At 39.4% G+C, this 12,571-nt stretch overlaps 1 protein-coding gene across 1 annotated transcript in view; it reads right to left on the bottom strand.

The window, feature by feature from the left end:
- The window catches only part of LOC124613600 (neuroendocrine convertase 2), a 1,535,239-nt gene that overhangs the window by 42,679 nt on the left and 1,479,989 nt on the right, over positions 1-12,571 (bottom strand). Inside the window, exon 12 of the mRNA XM_047142315.1 lies at positions 29-193. Coding sequence (XP_046998271.1) covers positions 29-193 — 165 coding nt within the window. The remainder of the gene's footprint in view (positions 1-28; positions 194-12,571) is intronic.

Here is a 12,571-nt window from a genome sequence, read left to right on the forward strand (position 1 = left end):
TTTCAGTGGGACGTGCAGAGGCACTCACCTGGTTCCCATGGGCGAGGTGAGGAAGAGCTCGAGGTCCCCGCGTCGCGACGCGTTGAGCGTGATGACGGCCTGCACGTGCTCCAGGTAGTCCACCTGCGTGTCGGTGCCGCGGCACGCGTCCGTCGAGATCTTCAGCACCAGTGGGCCGCGGGACGGGATCTCGCTGCAACACACGTCACACCTTTCTGTGCTCATGCCATCGACTGGTGCGAATTTCATTCCCTGCTGGTGACCTTAAAACATGACACACCAAGTAACACTCGCTTGAGCTCTGGAATTGAGTGGTGTAATTTGTTTTTGTCTATCTTGTACAGTTTAGAAGTTATTAATGTGGTTGCGGCGATTGCAGTTGTGCATTGCAGGGGATGGACAACACGTAGAACATGTGTTGAAGCATTCGGTATGAAGGTAATTTCCCAACTTTCAACATTAATAACCTCTAAACTGTACAAGATAGACAAAAACAAATTACACCACTAAATTCCAGAGCTCAAAGAGTGTTATTTGATGTGTCATACACCCCCCTTCCCATTAAAAAAAAAGACTTCAATCCAAAATGGCGAATTTTAAGATGGCGGCCATGAATGACATTCACTCCAAAAGCTGCTGCCCCACATAAAACCTACGTTAACATCATCACATTTCAATTTTCCCTTCAATCTTCCAACTTATGAAGGTGCCCAAGGACTTCTGACTCGCCCTATATATATATATATATATATATATATATATATATATATATATATATATATATATATATATTGACAAATTTAAACTGTGCTGAAAGAGTAGAAAATTTTAGTGAGTGGGGAGAAATCAGAAAGGAAGCCTCCCCACAGGCTTCAATTTTGGGTCCACTTCTGTTTCTTATCTGTATTAATGGCTTTCCACTTAACATTCAAGAAGCAGAACTGGTACTTTTTCCAGGCAATACTAGTATTATTATAAATCCAATTAGGGTGACAGCAACGCAAGAGATTGTTAATGATGGCTATCAAAGAATTATTAAGCGGTTATCTGAAAGTGAACTCTACCTAAATTTTGAAAGAAAAAAAACCTACTCTATAATTACATCTATACAACAAATAGAGACATACGAACAATTGTTGCACACATGAACAAGAGATAGTAAACAGTGTAGAACGATCCAGATTTTTGGGCATAAATATTTATGACAAGTTGAACTGGAATAAGCATTTATTGCTCTTCTCAAATAATTACGTTCAGAAACTATTGCTCTTCTAGTCTTGGAAACAATCGAATCAGCCTCCCGACGTATTTTGCATATTTCCACTTAATAATATCTTATGGAATGATTTTCTGAGATAATTTACCACTTAGAAGGAAAGAGATCAAAATACAAAACTTTATGAGGTACAAAACGCGTAGCTGTGCCTATCATTGTTCCTTAGAAATAATTTTGTTTAGTCAGGGAAACACTTTACGCTAATCTTATACATCTAAATTTTCAATAACCACTTACTGTGACACAGATAAACGTGTACAATGCATTTAGACAAATGGCCGAAGACGAAGTAGATATTCCAGAACTCGAATGAGGAACAGTCGGCAACATCAGCAATTTAGAAGTAGATGTTCTTGGAGTAGTAAAGCGACTTAAACCATTTCATAAAAGCAAGTCTTCCGGTCCAGACTGTATATGAATAAGGTTCCTTTCACAATATGCTGATGCAATAGCTCCTTACTTAACTATCATATACATCTCACTCGACGGTAGATCCGTTCACAAAGACTTGAAAGTTGCACGGGTCACACCATTATTCAAGGGAGGGATTAGGAGTAATCCACTAAATTACAAGCCCGTATCATTAACGTCGATATGCAGCAGGATTTTGGAACGTATATTGTGTTCGAACATTATGAATTATCTCGAAGAGAATGGTCTTTTGGCACACAGTCGACACGGGTTTAAAAAACATCGTTCTTTTGAAACACAGCTGAATCTTTACTCACACGAAGTGCTAACTGCTATCGACAAGGTGTTTCAAATTGATATCGTATTTCTAGATTTCCAGAAAACTATTGACACCGTACCTCACAACCGGCTTGTAACCAAATTGCGTGCTTATCGAATATCGTATCAATTATGCGACTGAATTATTTGTTTTCTGTCTGAGAGGGCACAGTTCGTAGTAACTGGCAGGACGTCACCGAGTAAAACGGAAGTGATTTCTGGCGTTCTCCCAAGGCAGTGTTATAGGCCCTGTGCTGTTCCTTATCTATATAGACGATTTAGGAGACAATCTCAACAGCCGTCTTACGTTGTTTGCAGATGATGCTGTCGTTTGTGGTAAAGTCATTAGAGGATCAAAACCAATTGCAAACCGATTTAAGTAAGATATCTGTATGGCGATAAAATTAACAATTTACCCTAATAAAGAAAAGTATGAGGTCATCCACATGAGTACTAAAAGGAATCCCTTAAACTTCGGTTGCATATTAAATCAATCGAATCTGTAAAGGCAGTAAATTCAGGTAAATACCTACGAATTACAGTTACGAACAACTTAAATGGGAAATAACACAGAGAAGATATTGTGGGGAAGAAGAACCAAAGACTGCGACTTACTGGCTGAGAAGATGCAACAGATCTGCTAAAGACACTGCCTGCACCACGCTTGTCCGCCCTCTTTTGGAGTACTGCTGCCCTGTGTGGGATCCTTACGAAACAGGATTAGCGGAGTACATAGAGTAAGTTGAAAGAAGGGCAGCACGTTTTGTATTATCGAGAAATAGGGGAGAGAGTGTCACGGACAGAAAAGGGATTTGAGGTGGATATCATTAAAACAAAGGCGTTTTCCGTTACAGCGAGATCTTCTCACGAAATTTCAGTCACTAACTTTCTCCTCAGAACCCGAGAATATCTCGTTACGTCAACCTACATAGAGAGAAATTATCATAATAAAATGGGAAATCAGGGTTTGCACGGAAAGATGTAGGTGTTCTTTTCTTCCTCGTGTCGTTCGAGAACGGAATAACAGAGAATGAATGCTCTGGCAGGCACTTAAGTGCGATTTGCAGGGTAGATATCTACATGTAGATGTCGATAAAAGCGATTGCTTTTGTGTCACCAGCTTCCGTCATCAGAAAAAAAGATGTCAAACGTCACGATGTAGTATCCATTTCAGGCCAGTTTACGGGTCTAGTATGCTAAACAACATTTCTTTAATTTCGAGTATTCTAACGATCCACGTGGTTGAAACACTGTTGTATCCCTGAACTCGTTCCACTTGCGAAAACAGCCGTAGCAGTAAGCAGTGATACTACTGGTGGTGTCGGTGGTATTTATAGAGAAAGAAACACAACGAATGTGTGAGAGAGAAACTGAGAGCAGAAGATTTCTTTTCGTTTCCTGTTTGTTTTGCACGTAATTAAAACCATACGTTATTCAGTGTTAGTCCATTGTGTATTTTATATCCTTACAAATTATAAATTCCATTTTATGAGGAATAGAAATTAGGTGACCTCTTAACTTCGGCACTTTTGTGTAGCCAAAGCAATTATTTTGATGTAAGTGCAGTTTACATGCACAAATATAAACAAATCTATATGATTATTGCTGTTTCTGTACTCCCTAGAAATTATTCGTGATGATAAAAGGCAAGAGTGTCATGTTGTTATTGATAAATGCTAAAGGTGTTTATGAATAACAGAAATATGGTTTATAGTTTAGTATGCTCGACGAAATGTTGAAGTGAGGTTTTATTTTTCTGTGTTGCGTTCTTTTTGTTTAAATTTTACTTTTTTTTTTTTTTTTTAAAGGAAATAGCGTTTTCTTGCGCTGCATGATGAAACTGTATTTTCTTTTTATTTTTTCTACGACATCACTTTGTTTCACGTTACAAAGCAACAACTTTAGAGAAAAACCTGGGTTAAACATTGACAATTTCTATTTTTCTGAAAGTACTGTTTGTTTTTAAGTGAGAGAAAAGAGGATAAATATGTAGAAAGAAATGTTCTGTAAGTTACGCGACCCATTATGTGTCCTCTCTCATGTTTTAGACGGTTCACCGCTTCCGGTCTCTAGGGGAATCAAGTAAGACACGGACAGAATACGCAAACATAGCGATCGAAATGAGGTAATTACCGTTAGGTAACTACGCAACACACTGTGACGGTACGTCACATACATGGACATTTGGAGAAAGAGAAAGGAAGTTTTTGTTATGAGACGTGTGAATTACAAAATATTTCAAGACTGTGTACGTGTGCGCGATGTATAACAAATAGTAAAGAACGTAAGTTATTATTATCAAAACACAAATATCGATGTAATTAACAAAACACATTTTTTTTGGTTTAATCTCTGTGTAACACAGGCCATGAAGATCAAAGACAATGCTCTTATTGAACTAGCTCTCCTGTTTTGTTTCGTATTGCGGTAGGCCACCATCGTAGTGCTGTCTGATAATTAGCGTAATTTTTATCTGTATTTTGAAAAATACAATAGAAACTGTCATTAGAAAGTGTGTATTATTGACTTGGTTGTCACCTCTCATAATTGCAACCATTAATTATTATTAACAAAATTTTTACAGAACTTAGTAGTGCCGGGAGTTCATCTCCCCTAGCAGAATTTAGTCGGCCATTACGCTGACTGTATTACTTAGTTAAAATATCATGTCATAATATTAAATGTAAATGCGAGAGACTTCTCAATTTTGATCTTTCATTAATTTCAAAGTTAAAAAGAGTCAAAATAGATTTGGTTTATTAATATTTAGAATACTGAGTGAGTTCAGTATGTTTGATTTTGGTCGCCTAACGGCAGACGAGATTCTCTCCAGTGTGGCCTTGCAAATAATAAAAAAGAAATATTGAAAAGCATTACATTCCGCAATATCTCAGTTAATCTTTGTGTAATTTGGTACATGAATAACCAGTAGCCCCTGAGACCCATATTAATAATTACAGTTTGCGTAAGAATACGCATATTTTCTTTTCTAAATAGCAGCTATCACGCAAACTATTTATTAGAAGGCGGTGAGTCGCCCGCTGTGTTTAAAAAAAGTATTATATCGTGCGTACTTCGGGCAGCCGATGTCCGTACGAGTGTTATTGCGGTATAAGTTAATTAAAAGTCTCATGCTAGCCCACAATATTTAAAGCCACCTCAACCAAAATCATAAAATATATAATTATAAACAATAAAAAATATACACTTATACCGTGATAAGTAAGAATCAAGTAAGACACGGACAGAATACGCAAACAAAGCGATCGAAATGAGGTAATTACCGTTAGGTACCTACGCAACACACCTAACATAAACGTAACACTGTTAGAATTTTAACTGACCAAGGCTGCCAGGAAAACTACCGTAGTCTACAAATGTGTTAATAAGACGAAGTTTGTCGAAATCCTCGGGTCTCCAAGTTCAGTCATACCCCAATGAAAAAATAGAAATAAATAATTGAGTGGCTCAATGTGTTTCAACAGGGGAAGTTCTTATATATCTTAGAGACAAGATGACGACGTCTATAGAAACTTCGCATCCCTGATTATCTTTGAAATACTCCCCCTGGCTTATTATGATCCTTGTGCAACGTATCTTTATAAAGTTAAAAGACAAAGAAATGATACTTCTGATTATGGTACTGTGAACAATCCGGAGTACATGTAATGTTACTGTAAGCTTTATGATGTTGCACCAGGTCTTGGTCAGCAGTCTTTAAGGACGCTGGATCCTAAAGCAGTACTGAGATACCAGCCGACCAGCAATTCGCGACTTCTCTGTCAGTTAACATTATGTAAAGAATTAGAGAAGGGAAACGGCGTTCACAGTCCCCGAGATTATTTGTCGCGTTAGTCCGAGCATTTGGGTAAATGTGGATTCTGAAAAGTACAGTTTGTACGGATATATTACTTAGTCACAGTAGCAGTAGCACAATTGGTGTGACTATTATCAGGTTATAGTTTTATATTGGTACGAAGTAGGTTTTCCCTTTTAATCTCCTTATTTTTTCTGTTTGTTTTGTAATAGTGCTTTTGTATTATTAGTGTACTTCTGTAATATTAGTATGAAGCAACTAGTAAGAGTTTAATAAAAATAGTTTATTATACACTAAAGTGTAGCTTGTTTCAGTTATCCAAAGAATATGCTGTTACTGTGAAAACTAAATAAATTTGTTAAACATGATAAATCTCGGCTGCAAGTATCAGCCACCAGTTTCGATAAATTATACTGATATTTTACTACTCTATCGCTCCGTAAATTCTACAGTTATTTTACGGTTCTATAGCTATCTGCGTGAGTGTAAGAATCAGAAGCTTTTTTGCCAGAGACTAATATGCAGCGCTATTCTGCAGTGCTTAGGTAGTGTCTAATTTTCATAGCATTTTATTTCTTTGAATGGCCCACGTGAGACGATTTAGTGAAATATAGTTGAGCTTTTAGCGTATTACATAAAATGAAACCAACGGACCCGTGTGAAACTTCCCCACTTTTATAGCTTTAAATAATGACAGTACTTGGAGTAAGTGTAGCCGATGGGATAAGGATAGCTGTGAGAAGGAAGAGGAAACATTTAAAAATGAACCGAAAGAGGTGAAATAATAATCACAGAATTTATGATCCATCCTTCTATATACATTTCCATGTACATAATTTTGAACAAAATTCTTTACAGAGCATTACTATAGCTTGGTGTAAACGATATTTGATGTAAGAACGTAATCTTCGTGTGCTGTTTGTTTTTAGTTTTCTTTAACGGATACAAAAATGTTAGTTGATTTAGTTATCCTTGAAAAGGATATACATAATTGTCCGTGATTAAAAACGGGATATGCTTGCTTTCGCTTCTTACCTGGTATATCACTAAGGACACAATAACCTCTAACTGTACTTTGAGATTTTAACTGTATTTCATACTTTATGTAAGCACGTCAGGCCCTAGTAGAAATACGTAAACCACAATTCAAGGCGAATTTGACAAATATGTTTGTTGTTTCGGAAAGTATATGCGTTTAGAAAAGTTAACTTGTACGACGGGCAGAGTTAATACACTACCGCAGTGGTAGCAGTTATTATCTATGACAATGCTATATACAAATTATCCCGTTAATAAGTACCGGGTGATCAAAAAGTCAGTATAAATTTGAAAACTTAATAAACCACGGAATAATGTAAACAGAGAGATAAAAATTGACACACAGGCTTGGAATGACATGGGTTTTATTAGAACAAAAAAAAAAAAAAAAGAAACAAAGTATTTCTAGACGCATGGAAGATCTCGTGCGCGCGTCGTTTGGTGATGATCGTGTGCTCAGCCGCCACTTCCGTCATACATGGCCTCCCAGGTCCCCAGACCTCAGTCCGTGCGATTATTGGCTTTGGGGTTACCTGAAGTCGCAAGTGTATCGTTATCGACCGACATCTCTAGGGATGCTGAAAGACAACATCCGACGCCAATGCCTCAACATAACTCAGGACATTTTTACAGTGCTGTTCACAACATTATTCTTCGACTACAGCTATTGTTGAGGAATGATGGTGGACATATTGAGCATTTCCTGTAAAGAACATCATCTTTGCTTTGTCTTACTTTGTTATGCTAATTATTGCTATTCTGATCAGATGAAGCGCCATCTGTCGGACTTTTTTGAACTTTTGTATTTTTTTGGTTCTAATAAAACCCCATGTCATTCCAAGCATGTGTGTCAATTTGTACCTCTCTATCTACATTATTCCGTGATTTATTCAGTTTTCAAATTTATACAGACTTTTTGATCACCCTGTTCTATAAAACAAATAAAATGGTGTTTTTAATAAGATAATATGAAAAGGGTGTCTCTTATTGGGCATTAACTGATCCCCCATGGTAAACAAATCAGGTCCGAACGCTGTTGCAGAGGCAACGGAAAAAGCATGCGAAGTTCAGAAGAACGCGAAATCCCGAAGATTGGCTAAAATTTATAGACGCGCGAAATTTGGCACGGACTTCAATGCGAGATGCCTTTAATAGGTTCCACAACGAAACATTGCCTCGAAATTTGGTAGAAAACCCGAAGAAATTCTGGTCGTATGTAAAGTACACAAGCGGTAAGACGCAGTCAATACCTTCGCTGCGCAGTGTCGATGGTACTGTTACCGACGACTGTGCCGCTAAAGCGGAGTTATTGAACGCAGTTTTCCGAAATTCCTTCACCAAGGAAGACGAATGGAATATTCCAGAATTTGAAACACAAACAGCTGCTAGCATGAGTTTCTTAGAAGTAGATACCTTAGGAGTTGCGAAGCAACTCAAATCATTTGATACGGTCAAGTCTTCAGGTCCAGATTGTATACCGATTAGGTTCCTTTCAGATTACGCTGATACAATAGCTCCCTACTTAGCAATCATATACAACCGCTCGCTCACCGATAGATCTGTACCTACAGATTGGAATATTGCGCAAGTCGCACCAGTGTTTAAGAAAGGCAGTAGGAGTAATCCATCGAACTACAGACCTATATCATTGACGTCGGTTTGCAGTAGGGTTTTGGAGCATATACTGTATTCAGACATTATGAATCACCTCGAAGGGAACGATCTATTGATACGTAATCAACATGGTTTCAGAAAACATCGTTCTTGTGCAACGCAGCTAGCTCTTTATTCGCACGAAGTAATGGCCGCTATCGACAGGGGATCTCAGGTTGATTCCGTATTTCTGGATTTCCGGAAAGCTTTTGACACCGTTCCTCACAAGCGACTTCTAATCAAGCTGCGGGCCTATGGGGTATCGTCGCAGTTGTGCGACTAGATTCGTGATTTCCTGTCAGGAAGGTCGCAGTTCGTAGTAATAGACGGCAAATCAGCGAGTAAAACTGAATTGATATCAGGTGTTCCCCAGGGAAGCGTCCTGGGACCTCTGCTGTTCCTGATCTATATAAATGACCTGGGTGACAATCTGAGCAGTTCTCTTAGGTTGTTCGCAGATGATGCTGTAATTTACCGTCTAGTAAGGTCATCCGAAGACCAGTATCAGTTGCAAAGCGATTTAGAAAAGATTGCTGTATGGTGTGGCAGGTGGCAGTTGACGCTAAATAACGAAAAGCGTGAGGTGATCCACATGAGTTCGAAAAGAAATCCGTTGAAATTCGATTACTTGATAAATAGTACAATTCTCAAGGCTGTCAATTCAACTAAGTACCTGGGTGTTAAAATTACGAACAACTTCAGTTGGAAAGACCACATAGATAATATGGTGGGGAAGGCGAGCCAAAGGTTGCGTTTCACTGGCAGGACACTTAGAAGATGCAACAGGTCCACTAAAGAGACGGCTTGCACTACACTCGTTTGTCCTCTGTTAGAATACTGCTGCGCGGTGTGGGATCCTTACCAGGCGGGCTTGACGGAGGACATCGAAAGGGTGCAAAAAAGGGCAGCTCGTTTTGTATTATCACGTAATAGGAGAGAGATTGTGGCAGATACGATACGCGAGTTGGGATGGAACTCATTAAAGCAAAGACGTTTTTCGTCGCGGCGAGATCTATTTACGAAATTTCAGTCACCAACTTTCTCTTCCGAATGCGAAAATATTTTGTTGAGCCCAACCTACATAGGTAGGAATGATCATCAAAATAAAATAAGAGAAATCAGAGCTCGAACAGAAAGGTTTAGGTGTTCGTTTTTCCCGCGCGCTGTTCGGGAGTGGAATGGTAGAGAGATAGTATGATTGTGGTTCGATGAACCCTCTGCCAAGCACTTAAATGTGAATTGCAGAGTAGTCATGTAGATGTAGATGTAACTTCGTAAAATATAGGTATGAAACTGGGCATCTATGATGCTCTTTTGCCTAGTTAAAAGTTTCTTATGTTAAAATTCTTCCCCAATATTAAGTTTAGCGCAAAATCCGTACGCAGTGCAGAAGCCGTTTAAAGATCCTTTCTAACGATACCTTACTCATTCCTGTACAATCAGTATGTGTTGCAAAAAAGGGATGGTGAATTGAGAAATAATGTCTATGTCTATGGTATATCCATCTGTCAACAGAACCGAGAAACCATTTACGGCAGCACAGTGATTAGTTAAGAATGGATGTACATACGGAAGCAAGCAAGACAACGTGATTAGCATATCGATTGCTAGAATGAATATACGGTATTGTAACCTCTGAATTAGGCTGCATTAGTCCGCCAGTAGTGATGACCTCTGGTTATGAAAGTCTCTTATTATCTCGTTCATACTTATGCAAGTTTCAAGTATCCTCCTTCGCCAGTAGAGTACAGCAAGTAATTTCCAACGTGACATGTAGTGAACGCCCTCCACCCTCCATTCTCTCTCTCTCTCTCTCTCTCTCTCTCCGTTCGTTGCTCTCTCTCTCTCTTTCTCTCTCTCTCTCTCTCTCTCTCTCTCTCTCTCTCTCTCACACACACACACACACACACATACACATACACAAAATTAGTAAGGAAATGAAAAGTATATTCTATTCACAATTACTAATACGCTTAAAGTGTCAATCTATGAACCAAGAAATGCCTCCCAAGTAAATGACTGAATGTAATAGTATATGATGTAGTGTTCTAACACAAGGATTACTAATACGCGAAACAATGGTTCGGGAAGTTTACAAGGTTCTTATTTTTTGTTTTGGGTCGGATTGTAACTGGTTTCCCATGACTATCTCTCAGACGGCGTCCTATCCTTGGTAAAAATAAGTAAATAATATAAAAAAGACGAAGTGCGCACTCAAGTGACCGGTGGTACCAATGTACCAGACGCGGAGTGGCCGAGCGGTTAAAGGCGCTACAGTCTGGAACCGCACAACCGCTACGGTCGCAGGTTCGAATCCTGCCTCGGGCATGGATGTGTGTGATGTCCTTAGGTTAGTCAGGTTTAAGTAGTTCTAAGTTCTAGGGGACTTATGACCACAGCAGTTGAGTCCCATAGTGCCCAGAGCCATTTGAACCATTTTTGAATGTACCAGACGCATTACACGTAATGACGATCAGAAACGGAAATGACGAGTAGCGAAAATGAAAATACAGATATGAAGTCAGTGTAAGCCGCTTGGACTTAATTTTTCTGGCAGAATGTTCGGGTACTTTGAGGCAGCTCTGTCACACATTACAGATTCATGGAGCTGAACGCGCCGCAATGTGTCATTTAAAGAGTTAGACTGGCGTTTCGGAGCACAGTGTTCGTCATCGACGATTGTATGGTCGACCCACAGTAATTGTTCAGCCGTTCAGGTGTAAGAGTAGACACATAGGTTATCTTATCAATGAGAATATTTGTTGCTTATAGTTCGACTTTCTTGTACAAAGCTATTCGTGCCTTTTAGTACCATATAGTCTAATTGATTACGGTTATGAATAAGGTGTAGCCCATATAGTCTAACTGGTTATGATTAAGAACAAGGTGTGTGGTTTGAGGCGAGACAGACCGAAACCGGTAACCGCTGCAGCAATAACTGGTATTTTCATAAAATTAAATTTATTAAATTTTCCTCTAGACTATACAGTTGCGGACCTACCATCCCGAAGAAGCACTCCTCGAGTTAGAAAATTCACAACTTTCGTTTGGAGACCGAAGACGATTTCTTTACTAACCTGCGAACCAGCCAAAACAGCATCGTACCATCAAAGTTTGTGGGTTCACTCCCTATGCAACTTCCACGTTAGGAGCGGAATCACAATTTTATCCAGCGAGGAGAAAAATGGAGGAGCTTACAACCGGATGATTGCACTGAAGAGAAAGGGGCCAATTACGTTTCCTGTCCTTCTAAAATTTGACTTCACAGAGTCTCTATTGACTGGATCAACCGTCGAAACATCGTGCATAAAAAGAGAATCAACAACTTGGCAGAACGCTCGAAAGTAGAGTATTAATCAGTCACGCCGAGGAAGACTGAGAGGTCAGAAATTGATTTACCAGTCTCGGCACCAATCACCGATACTCATAAAAAGTAAATATTTAAAAAAATATATATATTCTTCAATATCGCGTTTGCTACAAGAGTTAAGAGGAAAAAAACACACAGAAAAATTAAGTTCCTCTCTGCGTACTATCATTCACCGGCAACCACTTTCCCATAATTTGAATCGCTCACGAATAAAAGTGTTGTGTTAACGTTCAATGGGGATGCAGCCCCACCGTGTCCTTAGAGAAGGATTGAAACGTCCGAGGGTGTCAGCAGTGTCAAAGTTTGCCAAGAATATCGTCCTGTTGCAAATCGCATTACGAACGGTCGTTTCCAGCCGCAACATGTGTGGGAAACATCACCGCAAGGGAAGAGGTGGTTTTATTGACACTCTTTATGCCACCCCCTGAGGCCTTTTCGTGTAGGTGCCGAGCGGCAGCGTGTCTGAAATGTTTTCCTCGGCCAACTATCAGAAAGCCGCTTGATTCCAACGCTGGGTGTCGGTGTTGTGACCTACATCATATAGACGTCAAAAGAAGCGGTTAAATGTGCGTAAGACGGGGTGTGACGACTCGCCATCAAGTGACACGTCCACGGTATCATTGGGCAGAGCTGTGGCGAAATTTGGTGCCAATGTGGCATCATTAACTCAACTTACAGCTCATGTGTC

This window comes from Schistocerca americana, chromosome 4 (genome assembly GCF_021461395.2).
Source record: "Schistocerca americana isolate TAMUIC-IGC-003095 chromosome 4, iqSchAmer2.1, whole genome shotgun sequence".
In the NCBI taxonomy this organism is placed as follows: domain Eukaryota; kingdom Metazoa; phylum Arthropoda; class Insecta; order Orthoptera; family Acrididae; genus Schistocerca; species Schistocerca americana.